At 39.4% G+C, this 19,392-nt stretch overlaps 1 protein-coding gene across 7 annotated transcripts in view; it reads left to right on the forward strand.

The window, feature by feature from the left end:
• TAF1 (TATA-box binding protein associated factor 1) overlaps positions 1-19,392 on the forward strand; it is a 72,080-nt gene that overhangs the window by 13,436 nt on the left and 39,252 nt on the right. For 6 of the 7 annotated variants that reach the window (XM_041740900.1, XM_041740903.1, XM_041740904.1 and 3 more), the window contains exons 15-28: positions 1,439-1,639; positions 1,812-1,953; positions 2,318-2,448; positions 3,138-3,218; positions 8,357-8,506; positions 8,688-8,807; positions 9,104-9,279; positions 9,858-10,036; positions 11,454-11,667; positions 12,137-12,302; positions 13,630-13,841; positions 16,729-16,837; positions 17,053-17,151; positions 17,459-17,636. In XM_041740900.1, the coding sequence (XP_041596834.1) occupies positions 1,439-1,639; positions 1,812-1,953; positions 2,318-2,448; positions 3,138-3,218; positions 8,357-8,506; positions 8,688-8,807; positions 9,104-9,279; positions 9,858-10,036; positions 11,454-11,667; positions 12,137-12,302; positions 13,630-13,841; positions 16,729-16,837; positions 17,053-17,151; positions 17,459-17,636 (2,158 nt within the window). The remainder of the gene's footprint in view (positions 1-1,438; positions 1,640-1,811; positions 1,954-2,317; positions 2,449-3,137; positions 3,219-8,356; positions 8,507-8,687; positions 8,808-9,103; positions 9,280-9,857; positions 10,037-11,453; positions 11,668-12,136; positions 12,303-13,629; positions 13,842-16,728; positions 16,838-17,052; positions 17,152-17,458; positions 17,637-19,392) is intronic. The other variant, XM_041740901.1, reaches the window with a different exon arrangement.

A 19,392-nucleotide genomic window follows, 5' to 3' on the forward strand; every position in this document is an offset into this window, starting at 1 on the left:
TGTTTTTTTTTTTTTTGTTTTTTTTTGTTTTGTTTTGTTTTGTTTTGTCCTCCACTTCATTTCTCTTGGTAGGCTTAACCACTTTGCCTCCTCTCATAGCTAGTGTATTCTATTAATACTGTTGCTTATTCTCCCAAAGCATCTTTAGACTGCTGGCATTTCTCTCCCTGTAACCTTCTGTTGAGATTTTCTACCAATCCCTCCCTTTCTTTTGTGGCTACTTTTTAAAAAATATTTATTTATTTATTTATTCATGAGAGACACAGACTGAGAGAGAGAGGCAGAGACACAGGCAGAGGGAGAAGCAGGCTCCTTGCAGGGAGCCCGATGTGGGACTCGATCCCAAATCCCGGGATCGTGACCTGAGCCAAAGGCAAGCGCCCAACCACAGAGCCACCCAGGTGTCCCTTGTGGTTACTTTTATAGCCTCTTAAAGATCCTCATTTTTATCTTGTGTAATTTTGTTTTTCTCTCCATTTCACACTTAGAATTTTCTTTTTTTTCTCCCACACTTAGAATTTTCTATTCATATCCATATGTTGAAGATTTGTCTCTCTTCTGTCCTCCTTTCTGATTTTCTGAGAAGTCTTTCCTTCAAGTCACAGGTTTGATTGGTCCCCATCTGGCTGCTGCTTAAACAAGCTCAGATGTTTCTGTCCTGTGTGTTTAGTCTGTTTTTTTTCTAGCACAGTTTCTACTCCACTAATTTTTGTTTTTGTCGTTTTATTTAACAAATGTTTTGGGGGATCCTTGGGTGGCTCAGTGGTTTAGCACCTGCCTTTGCCCCAGGGTGTGATCCTGGAGTCCCGGAATTGAGTCCCACATTGGGCTCCCCTGCATGGAGCCTGCTTCTCCCTCTGCCTGTGTCTCAGCCTCCCTCTCTCTCTCTCTCTCTCTCTCTCTGTCTTTCATAAATAAATAAATAAATTAAATAAATTAAATAAATTAAATCTTTAAAAAAAACAAATGTTTTGATCTTACTTGTATTATGACAGGAGCTATGCTGGGGTCTAGGGTAATAATATATACTTGTTAGTTTATAAAGTGATTTTCATATATAAGCATAGCAATTCTGCAAGGTATAGACATTTTTAAATATCTATAGATATAGATATAGATGAGGACAATTAATTTCAGAGATATTAAATAACTTATCTGACATTCAGTGAGTAGCAGAGTCATTATCATCTGAATCCAAATCCTGTGATTTCCCTACTACTGACTCTTAAAGATAGCCAGTGGGTAAAAAATTACCTTTTTTTAAAAATTACTTTCTAATCCTGTTTGACATTCCATATTCTAATTTGTTTATATTACTGGATAGATTTTAGATGGCATTATGGGGATGGAGAGCAAATAAGCTTCATTTTCCTTTCTCAGTTGACTAAATTTCCTAGGGCTTCTCTGTATATAATTTTTGTATTTTTACTTTTGTTAGGCATTTGAGAACAATCTCTTTCGTGCCCCAATTTATCTTCATAAGATGCCAGAAACTGACTTCCTTATTATTCGGACAAGACAAGGTTACTACATTCGGGAGTTAGTGGATATTTTTGTGGTCGGCCAGCAATGCCCCTTGTTTGAAGTTCCTGGGCCCAACTCCAAAAGAGCTAATACACATATTCGAGACTTTCTCCAGGTAAGAATGACAGAATAGGGAGGTGGGTCAGGATGCATATAACAGGGTATGTGGATTTGGGGGGCACATCAGGAAAGATCAAAATACATAGGGGCTTAGCAGGGGAAGGAGTCCTGGCAAGGACTTTTATCCTTTACTTTGCCAGATGAAAAACATTGGATTTGTTTGGCAGGTTTTTATTTACCGCCTCTTCTGGAAGAGTAAAGATCGGCCAAGGCGGATCCGAATGGAAGATATAAAAAAAGCCTTTCCTTCTCACTCAGAAAGTAGCATCCGCAAGAGGCTAAAGCTCTGCGCTGACTTCAAACGCACAGGTCATGAATTGTGACTAAATATTTGTTTTCTCTTTCTCTAAGAAAGGAACTCTGGCTTTCAATGAAAGGATCAACATACAGCTCACAGAATTAGAAATTGAGAGTCATCAAAAGAAGGAAGTAGTAAATCTTTAATTATGGAGGCTGTGATTGCTTTTTGATTTTCTCCTTCCAGGAAGTTTATTGTATGTTGGATGTCACAAGGTATAGGAAACATAGCAGCAGAAGTTTTCTTTGGTAGGCAGGCTAACTGGCTAAACCTTCTGGGAGATTGCTTGATTCAGTCTTGGTTTGTTATCCTTGTTGCTGTCAGGGGAAGGGCCTTTGGGTATCAAAATGGTCTCATTCTCTCTACTTTTTCTAGGGATGGACTCAAACTGGTGGGTGCTGAAGTCAGATTTTCGTTTACCAACTGAAGAGGAGATCAGAGCTATGGTGTCTCCAGAGCAGTGCTGTGCTTATTACAGCATGATAGCTGCAGAGCAGCGACTGAAGGTGAACACCTTCCTCTTGGCCTTGCCTTTGCTCGTGGATTCGTGTCAGAGAGATGAGGATGAAGACTATCCTCACTGGCTTAGAAACGATGGTTACTAGATTATTAACCAGTTACTCAAAAATTCAGGCCATGAGGTACTCTGTGTATATTGGTTCTGAGGAAAATTATAGTGGAACTAAATAGTAGTGGGAAGGCTTAATGTGGGACTCAGGGCATATTGTTTCGTCCACTTGGGTGGTGACTTGTTCTTTACAAGACAGGTATGTAAACAGGGAAAATACTTCTCAGTTGTTTTCCAGAGCCTTCCAAATGGGCAGAGATGATGGTGCTGGACATGTGCTTTAGAGAAGCACAGTATCCTTCTCAGGCCCAAACAGGAAAGGTCTAGCCAGGGTGAGAGAGCACAGGTATACACCTGAGTTCATGAGTCTGCAGTGACGAGTGTCTCTACTTAGCTTTCCTAATGGTCCTTAACTATCCACACATCAGCTGGCAAGTTCCCTGAAACAAAATATATTTTCTGATAGTCCAAGGATGTAGAATGGGGACAGATATAGTGAAGACTTTACAGAATCCATTCTCTATGCAAAAATATACTTTGATATTTTGTTCTTGGTATTTATTGAAACTTGTACTTTGTGTTTTCCAGTGTGTTGATTGGTTTATGCTTAGATTTGTGCTCTTCCAGGATGCTGGCTATGGTGAGAAGTCCTTTTTTGCTCCAGAAGAAGAAAATGAGGAAGATTTCCAGATGAAGATTGATGATGAAGTAAGGCTTTACTCTAATTTTTTTTAAAGGTTTTGTTTATTTATTCATAAGAGACACAGATTGAGAAAGGCAGAGACATAGGCAGAGGGAGAAGCAGGCTCCATGCAGGAAGCCTTCGGGGGACTCAATCCCGGGATCCCAGGATCACGCCCTGAGTCAAAGGCAGACGCTCAACCACTGAGCCACCCAGGCATCCCTACTGTAATTTTTTTAAGCTAGTTAATATATTTATTTGAGAGAGAGAGAGCCATGTACACACGGGCTGGGTGGGGGGTGAGCAGAGTGACAGAATCTCAAGTAGACTCCATTCTGAGTGTGGAGCCTAATGTGGGGCTCGATCCCACAACCCTGAGATCATGACCTGAGCTGAAATCAAGAGTTGGATGGATGCTCAACCAACTGAGCCACTAAGGTGCCCTGGCTTTACGTTAATTTTTTTTAATTTAATTTAATTTTTTTTACGTTAATTTTTATTAGGGTACATCCCACTTAGTCTTTTTTGTTAATTTATTTTTTCCCCATTTATCCTTTAAAAAAAAACAGTTTTATTGAGGTAAGATTGATACTATAAGCAGCACATTTAAAGTGTGCTATTTGATATGTTGTGATGTATGTTTATACCTGTGAATCATCTTAACAAGATAGTGAATGTATCTGTCACCCACAAATGTTTCTTTGTACTCCTTTGGAGTTCCTTTCTCCTGTCTCCTCCCTTCTCTCCACCTTCCTTGTGCCCTGACAACCACTGATGTTTGTCACTATAGATTAGTTCACATTTTCTAGCGTTTTAGATAAATGGACTCATACAGCATGTACCTTTTTTTTTAACTGTGATAAAATATACATAACAAAATTTGCCATCTTAACTTTTAAGTGTACAATTCAGTAACATTAGGTACGTTCACACTGCTATATAACCAATCTCCAGCACTCTTTTCATCTTGCAAAGCTGGAACTCTATTACCCATTAAACGACAAGTCTCCATTCCTTCCTCTCCCAGCCTCTACAGCCACAATTCTACTTTCTGTCTATAAAATTTACTACTCTAGGTACTTCCCTAAGTGGAATCCTACAGTATTGTTTTTATGTGACTAGTTTATTTTATCCAGCATGATATCCTCAAAGTTCATCCATGTTGTAGCATATATCATAATTTCCTTCCTTTTAAAAGCTGAATAATATTCTACTGTGTGTATATTCCACATTTTGCTTATCCATTCATCCATTGATGGACATTTGGGTTGCTCCTACTTCTTGGCTATTGTGACTAGTGCTTCTGTGAAGATGGGTGTGCAAATATCTCTTCAAAATTCTTTCTGTTCTTTTGCATATATGTCCAAAAGTGGATTACTGGATCACCTGGTAGTTCTATTTTGAGTTTTTTAGTTTTTTTGGGGTTTTTTTTGTTTGTTTGTTTTTTATTCATGAGAGAGAGAGAGGCAGAGACACAGGCAGAGAGAGAAGCAGGCTCCATGCAGGGAGCCTGATGCAGGACCTGATCCCGGGTCCCCAGGATCACACCCTGGACCGAAGGCGGTGCTAAACTGCTGAGCCACCCGGGCTGCCCCCCCCCCCTTTTTTTTTTTTTTAAAGCAGCTGCAGCATTTTACATTCCTACCAGTGGTATATAAGAATTTCAATTTCTCCGCACTCTTGCCAACACTTGTTATTTATTATTTTTTGATAGTAGCCATCCTAATGGTTGTGAGGTGGTATCTTATTATGATTTTGATTTGCATTTCCCTCATGATTAGTTATGTTGAGCCATCTTTTCATGTACTTATTGAACATTTGTGTATCTTCTGAGAATGATCTATTCAAGTCCTTTGCCCATATTTGAATCAGTTTGGTTCCTGTTGTTGAGTTGTAGGAATTCTTTATATTAGTAAAGATGAGATAAACCTTTTATATTAATAATCTCTCATCAGATACATGCTGTGCAAATATTTTCTCCCAAGGTTGCGTTTTCATTCTATTGTGTCCTTTGATGCAGAGTTTTTTTATTGAGATGCAGACCAGTGTATCTAATTTTACCTCAGTTGCTTGTGCATTTGGTTCCATATCCAAGAAATCATTACCAAATCCAGTGTCATGAAGTTTTTCCTCTGAGAGTTTTTCATCTGAGAGTTTTATATTTTTAATTTTTACACTTAGGTCTTTGATCCATTGTGAGTTAATTTTTGTATATGGCATAAGGTAAAGGTCCAGCTTCATTATTTTGCATGTGGATATTCTATTTTCATTTGTTGGAAGTACATATTCCTTCTTTCACTACTATTACGTTGAGATTTATCCAGGTTATTGATCGTTTGTTTTTTGTATTGCCATATAGCACTCTATAATGTGCATATACCGCAGTTTAGCTAACCACCTACCAAAGGACATTTTGGCCGTTCCCAGTTTTTGGCTATTATGAATAAAGTTGCTATCAATATTCATGTATAAATATTTAGATGTTTTTCCTTTTTTCTTGGTTAAATACCTAAAAGTAGAATTACTGGGTTATATAGTAATTGTTTCAGTTTTTTAAAAATATTTTATTTATTAAAGAAAGCCTGAGTAGGGAGGCAGAGAGGGAGAGAAGCAGACTCCCTGCTAAGCAGGGAGCCTGACATGGGGCTTGATCTCAGGACTCTGAGATTGTGACCTGAACCAAAGGCAGATGTTTAACTGACTGAACCACCAAGGGGCCCCTGTTTAATCTTTGAAGGAACCACCAGACTGTTTTCCACCATGACTGCATTATTTTTACATTCTTATTAGCATTGTGTAAGGTTCCAGTTTTTCCACATCCTTGTCAACACTTGTTATTTTTCTTTTTTTATTATTACTATTATGGCTCTCCTGTCAGATATGAAATGGTCTTTCACTGCAGTTTTAATTTGCATTTCCCTAAAGGCTAAGGGTGTTTAGCATCTTTTCATGTGCTTATATATCATCCAGACATCATCTTTGATCAAGTGTCTGTTTATCTCTTTAGCCCACTTTTATTTTTAGTTGGTTGCTTATTTTCTTCTTACTGAGTTTTGAGAGTTCTCTATGTATTCTAGGTCTGACTACGTATTCTAGGTCTGACTCTTTATCAGGTATGTGATTTATGAAGATTTTCTCCCAGCCTGTGGCTTGTCTTTTAATTGTTTTAACAGTGTTTTTTTCGAAGAACAGAAATCCAAATTGTCAGTTTTCTCTGTTACTTGGGGTTTTGATACGTCTAAGAAACTTTTATCTAACTCAAGGATGCGAAGGTTTTCTTTTATGCTTTCTTCTAAAAGGTTTGTTGTTCTAGATCTTATGTTTAGATCATTTTGAGTTAATTTTTGTGTAGAGTGCAAGGTATAGATTAAGGTTCTTTTTCTTGCATATGAATGTCCAATTATTCCAACACCATTTTTTAGAAAATTGAATGACCTTTTAAAATAAGAATTTAAAACAAAAATGTGATCCTCTGACTTTCTTTCACAAAGACTTCTTTGGATCCTCACTTCTCTTAGAAGCTTTTCACATGATTTACAAGGTGCTACATGATTTGGGTCTTTTTTTTTTTTTTTATTTGGGTCTTATATATAACTCTAACCACCTCTCATCTGTCCCTGCCCATCTTGTACTCTAAGCTCCAAACATAATAAAGTTCATTCAGTTCCCAAATTTCTTTCTGTTGCCTCCTGGGATTTTACAACGGTTTTTCCCTCTGCCTAGAATATTTTCTTGCCACTCTTCTACCATCCTACCTTCATCTATAATTTATATTTCGTTGGAAGCTTACCCTGATTCCTGCCCTCACTCCCACCATTCATTCATATTGGATTATCATTTTTCTCTTCTTTATGTGCATGTAACACTTTTTTTTAAAGATTTTATTTATTTACTCATGAGAGACACACACACACACAGAGTAGAGACACAGGCAGAGGGAGAAGCAAGCTCTATGCAGGGAGCCCGATGTAGGACTTGATCCCGGGACTCCAGGATCATGCCCTGAGCTGAAAGCAGAGGCTTAACCACTGAGCCACCCAGGCATCCCTTTTCTTTATGTATATGTAACACATTTTACTTTGCTGTCAATGCATTGATCGTGTAGTATTAAATTTGGTTGGTTATTTGTCTCTTCCTCACAAATGTGAGGTCCATGAGAAAGTAGTGCCTGGCATGTGTGTTAGGTGTTCAATAAATATTTGTTAAAATCATTGAATGATTGTAAATGAGGTCAAACTGAATGAATGAAGAAGCATCGTTGTGTTCTTTTGAGGTTGGAGTAGAAAATGAGTGGATGTCTAAGAATTTCAAAAAGTAAAGATTTTGTCAAATAACCTTTGAGATTGAATCTTGAATAGAGAATTGGCCATTTTTTAGCTAATTGTGTATATTCTTAACTGGTCTGTGTGGACAAGCACATTCCTCTTGTCTTAATTCCCTCATTGGGGCACCTGGGTGGCTCAGTGGTTGAGAATCTGCCTTTGGCTCAGGTCATGATCCCAGGGTCCTGGGATTGAGTACTGTGTCAGGCTCCCTGCAGAGAGCTTACTTCCTCCTCTGCCTGTGTATTTCTCTGTGTCTCTTGTGAATAAATAAAATCTTTTTTTAAAAAAAATTGCCTGATTATTTTGAGGGGTCAGTAAAATACTATTCAGGGTCCCAGGAGAGGACTTCTCCCCAGAAGAGGACAGACATTTTTGACCAAACCAGTGGCAGAGGTAGAAATGGACCTGGGGTTAAAGCTGCTACTTTGCAAAACATGCTTATTATTTAATTTTAGAATATATTGGCTATTCTAAAAAAGCCTTTTGAGCAATTGGGCAGTCAAATGCATCATCAACCTCTTTGAGCATCATGAGGGTGGGGCAACACTGTCTCTGAGAACTCTCAATATATCCCAAGTGATATGGGGCTAAAGGGTACTGCTCTTCCACATATTCCTCCTTACACTGGTTGAGATCTTGATTTCTATTTAATATCATAAGTACCATGGGGGGAGGAAGAGTAAGCTGAGTACTGGGCAGCTTTATACAACTATTGATCTTTGTGGATAATTTAAGAAAGCATAAAATCTACGTGATTGTAATTATTCCTACCTCTAAGAATTGGCTACACATAGAGCAAATGTTTCCCACAGCCCTTAGAATTTTTCTCTATATCTCAGGTTCGCACTGCTCCTTGGAACACCACAAGGGCTTTCATTGCTGCCATGAAGGGCAAGTGTCTCTTGGAGGTGACTGGGGTGGCAGATCCCACAGGGTGTGGTGAAGGATTCTCCTATGTCAAGATTCCAAACAAACCAACACAGCAGAAGGTGAGACTATCTGAGATCCTAGAAGCTAAAAATCAAGGGAAGAAGAAAGGGAGATTAGGAGTGGAGGTGAATGGGCTGGAGGATCTGGAAAACACTTAGGTTGACAGAATGGCTTAGGTGCCTACTATAAGGAGTTCAGCTTATTACAGTTCTTGCCTGTTTTGTTTCATGTTTGAGGTAGGATGATAAGGAGCCTCAGCCAGTGAAGAAGACAGTGACAGGAACAGATGCAGATCTCCGTCGCCTCTCACTAAAAAATGCCAAGCAGCTCCTACGTAAATTTGGTGTGCCTGAGGAAGAGGTGAGTGTGGAAGAGGACGACTTGAGTCTCCTAGGGGCTGTGTATATAGAGAGAAAACCAAGGAGGCAGATGCAAGGAACTATCTGAATAATTTTGTGGTATCGGTTGTAGTATACTGGATCTTGGGCACTTTTTCAGGAGTTAGCTTTCTCCAAGCTTTCTGTTTAACCTGCGTTGGGTGATATATATATATATATATTTTTTGGTCTGGCTCTCTAAGTGCATGCCTTGGTTTATTTATTTATTGAAATCTCTGATGATTTAGGTATATATATTTGTGTCTGTCTCTCTCATAGATTAAAAAGCTGTCCCGCTGGGAAGTGATTGATGTGGTACGCACAATGTCAACAGAGCAAGCCCGCTCGGGAGAGGGGCCCATGAGTAAATTTGCCCGTGGATCAAGGTTTTCTGTGGCTGAGCATCAAGAGCGTTACAAAGAGGAATGTCAGCGCATCTTTGATCTACAGAACAAGTGTGTTGTTTTAGTGCTGCAGCAAATCCAAGCTGGAAAGGGGAGGGATCCCAGACACTATATTATAATAAAGAGGAGGTGGTTAGGTATCTGAGATTTCAGGGTGGTGTCTGTTCATAATACTGCAAGAATACCTATTCCTTTCAGAGCATCTTGGCAAAGGTTATGCATTGGCAAGAGATACTCTAGGTTCCATGGCAACTTTTGTGAGTGGTGATAGGGGACAGTGAATTGTTTTTTCTGAAGGCTTACTTGTGAGAGGCTGGTAATGCTCTGTTAAAAATAATCAATGTGCTGATGTATTTCTCAGGCTTTCTCTAGGATTTTTTTTCTCTAGGAATTTTGCAAGAGTTGCTGTGCTATTTCATGTTTCAAACTTGCCTTGTTGAGAGATGTCTAGGAAAACTTTGTAAAGCTTTTCTGTTAAGGCCCTCATGTCTTAATGGATTTGGGGTATTCCTTTTTAAGGCTGATTTCCCAATTTCCTATTGTTGCCTAAAGCCATATTTCTTCAGCTCTTTACATTCTTTCATGTTTCCCCTCATCTTAATTTTTAACATTGTTTTTTCTCTTTTTAGGGTTTTGTCATCAACTGAAATATTATCAACTGACACAGACAGCAGCTCAGCCGAAGACAGTGACTTTGAAGAAATGGGAAAGAACATTGAGAACATGTTGCAGAATAAGAAAACCAGCTCTCAGCTGTCACGTGAACGAGAGGAGCAGGAGCGGAAGGAACTGCAGCGGATGCTACTGGGTGAGGGTAGTGATTTCACAGTCAAGAAAGAGAAGGATCAAAAAAGTATAAATAATTGCAGACTAATAACTGAACCAGAGCTGGAGAAGGAAGAAGTAGGGGATGAGTGGAGAAAAGCCTGTAGATGAGGTAGAGAGGTTACTGCAAACCAAACTGTAGGTTTGTCAGGAGGCACAGATTGAAGAGACGCTGGCAATCCACTGTTGCCTTTGTCCATATTAGGCTTGTCCAAGCCAGGGCTATCAGTGCTGTATATCAAGTGAGCTTTCTGATCATTTATCCTAGAGGGTAAGAGTTATTAAAAACAGATGTTGTGGGTGAATTTGGAGGCTCTTGAACCCTCTGAAATCATATGTAAAATTCTGTGCAAATGTGCCTTTTCTGAGAAGATCCCCGACTTTCAGAAGATTTTCAGAGGAGTCCTAGATCCTAAAAGGAGTTAAAAATCACCAACGAAAAATTGTGGAAGTTGAGAGTGGGGATTATAAGGGCCTGAACTAGTTTGGGATATGGATATTGGAAATGAAAAGAGGTGAAAAATCAAGGTGGCCTTAAAGTTTCACTCTGGGCTTGCCAGAAAGGTGGTGGTACCATTGATTAAAGTAGTAAATTTCAGAGAAAGAAGCAGATGTGAGAAGGGAAGATGTAATGTGTGGAGTTAGAGGTCCCCGTGATACTTCCAGTGTAGATGTCAGGCAGACAAATGAAAACCTGGATATAGATACTATGAGAGAGAGGATAGAGGCTGAAGATGGAGGCTTAAAACTGTTCTCACTCCTAGTAGTCTTTTCCTTTGTTTCCTCCTCTCTATAAAAACTTTGTAAAATTTTGTGTTCTGACTACTTTGTTAAAGATGTGATAAAGTCTTTTCATCAGTATGGTCCTACCAGCAGGATCTACATCACACAGGAGCTCATTAGAAATGCAGCTTCTCAGGCCTTACCCCAAACTCTGCTGAATTGGAATCTAGTCTGATGAGAATCCTCAGGTGGATCCTATTCATTCATGTTAAAGTTTGAGAGGCATAATCTAGGCCTTAAGACTTGGGACTTGTTGGCACCACTTTTCCCTTTGGTGCTTTTCTTTAAAATGATCAACTACTTGCTACTTGGACTTTCTCCTTTTGCTACTCAGAGGAATCAGAATACAGCTGCTATTTTTCTGTCCGCTATAACAAACATAGTTCTTTGAGTTCCTTTCAGAACTTCGTGCACTTTGGAAAATGGGAACAGTGGCAGTGGTAAAATGAAGTCAGGAAAGGACAAATTGGTATATTTTGGGCCTGGTCGTGATATTGATACTTTCTGTAGAATGGTACTTCTGTAGCATGTTGAGCTTCGAGGTCTCCACTCAAACCCAGGAAAATGACCATTTGAGTGGTAGGGGGAATGTGTGGAAATCTCTTTCTGCCTTGCAGCAGCAGGTTCTGCAGCATCAGGAAACAATCACAGAGATGATGATACAGCTTCTGTGACTAGCCTTAACTCTTCTGCCACTGGCCGTTGTCTCAAAATTTATCGCACATTTCGAGATGAAGAAGGGAAAGAGTATGTTCGCTGTGAGACAGTCCGAAAGCCTGCTGTCATTGATGCCTATGTGCGCATACGGACCACAAAAGATGAGGAATTCATGTGAGTGTGACTCAACACTTTCCATTATGATAGGGAGGATGATAAAAGTGATGGGGAAAGAGGATGAGGTAGGTGCTTGAGTTTTAGTGACTGGATTCTGTACAGTTGGAAGTTGAAGGTCTGTGTTGGTTGCATGCCTTTATTTAGGTCTTTGGGTTCTTACAGAGCCAAATCACAGGGAGAATTTCAAATTTGCTACAAAATAAAGGCCTGTTTTCAGTTCAGCCTGGGTCCTTTGCATTGTGGTTGGTTGGCAAAAAGCTTAGGGATGACTCAGAAAGTCTTATTCTGAGAGAGATGCCTCTCTACATGTGGAAGGCTGATGAGTGGGAGAGTTGGGAATGCCAAGTAGTCCCTTTTATTTCTAGCTGGATGGATTACTTTAGTTCTGAGATGTTTAGCTATCATGACAGTCATCTTGGTTTGGCTTTGCTTACAGTCCCGTGATATTTTCCCCCTTGTTATTCAGTCGAAAGTTTGCCCTTTTTGATGAACAGCATCGAGAAGAGATGCGAAAGGAACGGCGGAGGATTCAAGAGCAACTTAGGCGGCTCAAGCGGAATCAGGAAAAGGAGAAGCTTAAGGGTCCTCCTGAGAAGAAGCCTAAAAAAATGAAGGAGCGTCCTGATCTAAAAGTAAATATAATGTGGTGTGACCATAGCTAACAAGGCAAAGGAAGGAAGCATACCTTTTCCCTTAGCTTTTGGCATCTTCCCTAACCCAGGAATAAGGGCAGTATTGTGGAAATCTAGTTTGATTTGGTGTGGCTACTCAGGTGTTATCAGTACCAGTGTGACTGGTACCAGCAACCTAATCTGGTGCCATTGGGTGTCATTTTATACTTTATCCGTTGGAAATATTTCCTAGGAGTTGAGGTAGGCTTGGCTGAGATAGATTTTTTTTGAAGATTTTATTTATTTATTCATGAGAGAGACAGAGAGAGAGAGGCAGAGACACAGGCAGAGGGAGAAGCAGGCTCCATGCAGGGAGCCTGACGTGGGACTCGATCCCGGGTCTCCAGATCACGCCCTGGGCTGAAGGCGGCACTAAACCCCTGGGCCACCAGGGCTGCCCGAGATAGATTTTTTTTAATGTGCACTTTTGTGTATGTGTGTATACATACACACATACATCCTTTTAAAATTGTGCATATTAAAAGAGGCAACAGAAAAAATTACCAGTACAGGTTGCTTTCCATAACTTAAGTAGGATTCCAGACATTACTATACAAGGTAACTATAATGTACACCATAAAAAGAGGACACTGTGGTATAGTGGAGAGAACCATGATTTTGGAAACAGATCTGGCTTCAGGTTCTGGTTCTGCCATTTAGTAGCTCTATGACCTTAACCTTTACCACTATACCTGTTTTTTCTTTTATGAAATGGTAGCTGTTTCATAGTGTTGTTGGAGTGATATAATGCATGGGAGGTACTTTATAAACTATAAAATTCTCAGCAAATGTAAGCTGGTGGTAACATGTACTGAGGTGATTAAATATTTTCAAGTTGCTTTCTTATATATGATATAAATATACAGTTGACCTCATATTACAGCTGAAACTGAGGTCAGTTGCAAAACTGAGACGGAAACTTGGTATTATTGAACCTTTTCCTTGGGACTGAAAATACACCTATGCTTGGCTGCCTGTGCTGCTGAATACAGTCTTCAGCTTCCAACAGACTTTCTCCTGCATATTTAACATTTTCATACTCTACAACTTGACTTGAGAGTGGAAATTGTCTCCCTGTTCTTCCTCACCAGAGGAATCCAGTCTCTGGATTGCATTTTATTTTGAATTGTCATTTCCATACAAGCTCTTTTGTCAAGTGGCTTCTCGTTGAAAGGTGTATAATAGTTATGTTAAAACAAAAGTTCAGCACCTGCCTTGTATGTATTTTGTAAAGCAAACATTAGGCAGCCTGTTTACCTCTGACACGTTGATACTTTTTCTTTCGCAGCTGAAATGTGGAGCTTGTGGTGCCATTGGGCACATGAGGACAAACAAATTCTGCCCCCTCTACTATCAAACAAATGCTCCACCTTCCAATCCTGTTGCCATGACAGAGGAGCAGGAGGAGGAGTTGGAAAAGACAGTCATTCATAATGATAATGAAGAACTTATCAAGGTTGAAGGGACCAAGATCGTCCTGGGGAAACAGCTAATTGAGAGGTAAGGGATAGCAGGCAGGAAGTGCTATGGAGAGATCTGTTCAAAGTTGATGATATCAAAGGGTGGCAGGGGTAGATATGAGTGGAACTCAGAACATGGGAACTTTGATGGATTTTCCTCAGTAATTATTGCCAGTAATGACAATTATGGTCTTTTGTCATAAAGCATTCCTTTAGGTTCTACCACTTGCCTTGGGGCTTGCTACCTAACTTAGAATTCTGAGTCTTAGTTTCCTTATTTTAACCAAATAAAACCACCCTTACCAAGGTAGTTATGAAGATAAAATGACAGACTATAAACATGTAGCACAGTGCCTGGCATGCCGTAAGGTGCTCTTCCTATTTTACTTCAAGGCACTCATCCTATATGTAAAGTCCCTAATCTCAGAGAGTTCCAGTAACCAACCATCCTAAAAGATGGTTATCACAATGTCCTTTATGGCCTGCCCTACCGCCAATTCAGGATCCAATCCCAGTTCAAACATTAAATATTTTGAGTGTGTGTGTCTCTCTTTTTTAAAGATTGTATTTTATTTATTCATGAGACACACAGAGAAGCATAGGCAGGGGGAGAAATAGGCTCCTTGTGGGGAGCTGGATGGGGGACTCGATCCTGGGACTCTGGGATCATGCCCTGAGCCAAAGGCAGATGCTCAACCACTGAGCCACCCAGGCATCCCATTTTGAATGTCTCTTAATCTAGAACTGTTGTCTCTGCCTATTCTGGTTTTCGTGGCATTGACTTTTTTGAAGAGTCCAGGCCAGTTGTCTCCTAAAATATCCTGTATTCTGGATTTGTCTGGTTGTTTTCTCATTGATTATGTTTAGATTAAATGTCTTTGGCAAGTTTACTAAAGAGGTGATGTTATGTACTTAACTATACCACATCAAGAATCACATAATGTCAGGTTTTCTTACTATTTTGATCATCTTGTTTAAGTGGTGATCCCCAGAACCCCCTATAATAAAGGTATGTTTTTACCTTTGTAAAGGTACCTATGCATGTGGGCGAATATCCTGTACCCTAACAATCTTTCAGTAGTTGTAGCATCCATTGATGATTGTTGCCTAACTCAATTGTTACATCAAGGGTTGTAAAATAGTGGTTTTTCTAATTATAGCATTCTTTCTATATTAACTGGCATTTTATAAAGAAGAGCTTTCCTTTCCTTTCTGTTTGAGTATTTCTATGGATTCTGAAATTCTTCCTTTTGTAAACTTAATATAATTTATTAACACTGTTTTCAATTGTGATAACCATATTGTTTCACTTTTGACCTCTTAAAGCCAGATCCTGTGTCCTTTTGAAACAATCCTGTAAATCTTTGAGAACTTCTTTGCTTTCTGACACAAGATATTTTAGGCTGTCCTTGAAATGTCCTTGTTCAAGACTTAGAATCAGCCATTCTTCAAGGAGCCCTGGTTCCTTTTATCACAAAATGGTATTTAGAACCAAGATCTAGGTGTTAGGTATGCTCATTGTCACTGAGATGTCATTGCTGCTAGGCTTTTAGTGGATAGGCTAGGAAATACACATAAATTATAGATCACATATCAAAATCTCCAATTCAGATCATATCTACAGATTTTTCCTCCTCTTCCCCCATTTATATCTGTATCCTATTCCTGGTTTCCACCATCAATGTTTATTCATTTGCTCTGTCTGTATATCTGTCATATACAAAGTATTTTGGGAATTGTAATACCAGTATCACTAACAACAAATTTATAAAGTAGATTCAAGGTGTTTTTTGTAGCTTATTGTCCTTAAACTATATACCATTGAAGTTGTACAGCCAGGGTATTCAAAATATATTTGAACTCTTCTGAGTATAACTTTTTGTGTGTGTATAACTTTTAGTCAATTTGACATATAGTTATATTCATTTGTCTCTGATTGAGACAAAATTGGTGGGTACCATTATGTAATTTTCAGAAGTATGTACAGTGTTGTAGATCAGTATTTATATACACTACAAAGTGGTCACCATCATAAGTCTAGTTACCACCATACAAATTGTTTCTGCTTCTATTAAGTGTGGGTTTTTAGAAATTTTTTTTAAAGTCTTTTTTAAAGATTTGTTTGTTTATTCATGAGAGAAAGAGACAGAGACACAGGCAGAGAGAGAAGCAGGTTCCCTGTGGGGAGCCTCATGCGGGACTCAATCCTAGGACCTCAGTATCAGGACCTGAGATGAAGGCAGATAGATACTCAACCTCTGAGCCACCCAGACACCCTGGGTTTTTTTTTTCCATTCTTGATTTAATTTATCAGTATCTATAGTAGTCATGTTTTGAAGCACACTATGAAAGGAAATTGTAGTGTCTTGATCCCATACAATGGAAAGGAAAAAGGTGAATGGGCTTTTAATGATTGAGGGAAACTCAAGCTAGTTTTTTTTTTTTTTTGCATACCAGTTTTTAATTTCTTCCTTGTTTCCAGTATAAGTTTAGCTTCCTAGCCCTTGAACTTTGAGATAGAATGTTGGAGCTGGAAGAATTCTTAAAATTCCTTTAGCCTAGCTCCCTTATCTTCTAAATAGGAAACTGAGGTGAGGTTGTGTCTTGCCTGGTTCTTTATTAATTTGGAGATCCTATGAGGCCTTGCCTGATCTGAGCCTTAGAATTTGGATATCTAGGGACACCTAGTCCTACATTGGGCTTCCTGCATGAAGCCTGCTTCTCCCTCTGCCTATGTCTCTGCCCCCCTCTCATGAATGAATAAATAAAACCTTTAAAAAGAAAAAAATTGGATATCTGGCCTTTGGTTTGGCTTTTTCCTCCTCAGGCTCATGCTCAGGTACTTTGGACTTCTTCATTGTAGTTGTTTTTTTTTTCTGGGGACTAGATTTAGGGACTATATGCTATGAAAGTGTCATTGATTACAGTGCAGATGAGGTTCGAAGAAAATCTCTGGTTCTCAAGTTCCCTAAACAACAACTTCCTCCCAAGAAGAAACGGCGAGTTGGAACCACTGTTCACTGTGACTACTTAAATGTGAGTATCTCCATTGCTTCTTTCTAACCAGGTGGGGTTCTCATTGATTCCTTCAGCCCTCTAACCCATGGCTCTAGCACAGCCTTAGATTCTTCCTTTGGCCTTGCCCTGAAAATAATGTGTACCGTTCATTACAAGATTTCTAAGCTATAGCTAGAAAGGATTGTTTGTTTTTCTTATCTAAAGAAGCACTCTGATTTCCCGTTTCTCCTTAGAGACCTCATAAATCCATTCACCGGCGCCGGACAGACCCAATGGTGACATTGTCCTCCATCTTGGAGTCTATCATCAATGACATGAGAGATCTTCCAAATGTGAGTTCATCACATTCATCTCTACAGTAGGAATGGCAAAGCCCTTTGTTCTATCTGTGATTTCAGATAGAGGGCAGTAGAGTATACTCGTAGGTATATGGAATTCCTAATCTTTGGGATGTAGTTTTTTGGTTTGTTTTATTTTTTAAAAAATAGTTTAGTAGAGGAAACAGATCTACCTGCTTCATCTAGAAAGATTCCTTTGAGACTTGATGGCCAGGTAGACAGGTAAGATGTGAGAGTCTTCAGGAACTGGCTCTGCCAGGTGTTCTTTGCTCATGGATAATGCTGTCTCTTATTTGCACAGACCTACCCTTTCCACACTCCAGTCAATGCAAAGGTTGTAAAGGACTACTACAAAATCATCACTCGACCAATGGACTTACAAACACTCCGTGAAAATGTGCGCAAACGCCTTTACCCATCTCGGGAAGAGTTCAGAGAACATTTGGAGCTCATTGTGAAAAATAGTGCAACCTATAATGGTAAGAATCACCTGTCCCTTGACTGCAAAGATCACCTTTCAGATCCTTATTTGTCTCTAACTAGTCCTAAATTCAGACTACATTGGACTGACTGAAAGGATCTACAGTGTATATGCATTTTGGGGTTATGAAAATCAGTGCACATTTTTGTCCTTTCATGTTGCTTCTTGGGATGCCTGGGTGGCTTAATTAGTTAAGCGTCTGCCTTCAGTTCAGGTCATGGAGTCTCAGGATCGAGCCCCTCATTGGGCTCCCTGCTCAGCAGAGTGTCTGCTTTTCCTACTCCTTTTGCTTCTCCCTCTGCTCATGTGCTTGCTCATGCGCACTCTCTCTCTCTCAAATAAATAAATAAAATCTTAAAAAATAATAATATTGCTTCTTTTTAGTCCCACTTTTTTAAATAATAAATTTATTTTTTATTGGTGTTCAATTTGCCAACATACGGAATAACACCCAGTGCTCATCCCGTCAAGTGCCCCCTTCAGTGCCCGCCACCCAGTCACCCCCACTCCCCGCCCTCCTTCCCTTCCACCACCCCTAGTTCGTTTCCCAGAGTTAGGAGTCTTCCATGTTCTGTCTCCCTTTCTGATATTTCCCACACATTTCTTCTCCCTTCCCCTCTATTCCCTTTCACTATTATTTATATTCCCCAAATGAATGAGACCATATAATGTTTGTCCTTCTCCGATTGACTTATTTCACTCAGCATAATACCCTCCAGTTCCATCCATGTCGAAGCAAATGGTGGGTATTTGTCATTTTTAATGGCTGAGTAATATTCCATTGTATACATAAACCACATCTTCTTTATCCATTCCATCTTTCGATGGACACCAAGGCTTCTTCCACAGTTTGGCTATTGTGGTTAGTCCCAGTTTTTAATGTATTCTCTGGAGAATTTGAAGTCTTTCTGTCGAAATGAAACAGTTGCATGAAGATTAGTGGAAGGAAGAAGTGGGACTGATTAAATTGAAGGAGGAGACAGTATGGATGGAACCTGTGCAGAATGTGTGCCTATGACTATATTTGCTGTGTGTGAATCTTTGATTTGATCTATAGATTTGTTATAGGGGCTCTTACATGTTCACTTTGCTCAAGATCTGCAAAGAGAAGGAATAAGAAACCTGCTTTCTGTGTCTTAAAAGGGGGGAAACAGTATAGCTTCTGCATATAAGGGATAAAGGTTTCTGATCTCCAGTTGTATCCTTGAGCACAGATTCATGTATGAGTGTGGGGATTAAGAATACAGATAATGAGTCATGGCCCTGCCACTTACTAAGATACCCTAGACAAATTCTTAGATAAGTTACCTTAGACAGCCTCTCACAGCCTCCTCAGTTTTGTCATCTGTAAACATGAGACAATAGCAGTACCTAGATTCTGAGACCTTTCTTTCACAAGCATGCCTAACCCATTTATCTAGTCTCCTGTCCAATGCCTGGCACCCATACGTACTAGAGACTTCTACCACATTCAGCATTATATTTCACTAACTCTCCTATGACATTTCTTCATGCCTCTTGCATGGTCTTTGCCCTGTCTGGAATGCCCTTTGTTTCCTTTCAACGGTGAATTTCCATTCTTATTTCCAGACCAACTCATATCATTTCTTCATGAAGACTTATTCATACTGCCCAAAATACCCATTTTGTTTGGATCTTCTGTCCTCCCCAGCACAATTAAATCAACTTTTATGACTTTTCTAAAAAAGATTTTATTTATTTATTATTAATTTATTTATTTATTTATTTATTTA

The sequence above is a fragment of the Vulpes lagopus genome, chromosome X (genome assembly GCF_018345385.1).
Source record: "Vulpes lagopus strain Blue_001 chromosome X, ASM1834538v1, whole genome shotgun sequence".
Taxonomy (NCBI): domain Eukaryota; kingdom Metazoa; phylum Chordata; class Mammalia; order Carnivora; family Canidae; genus Vulpes; species Vulpes lagopus.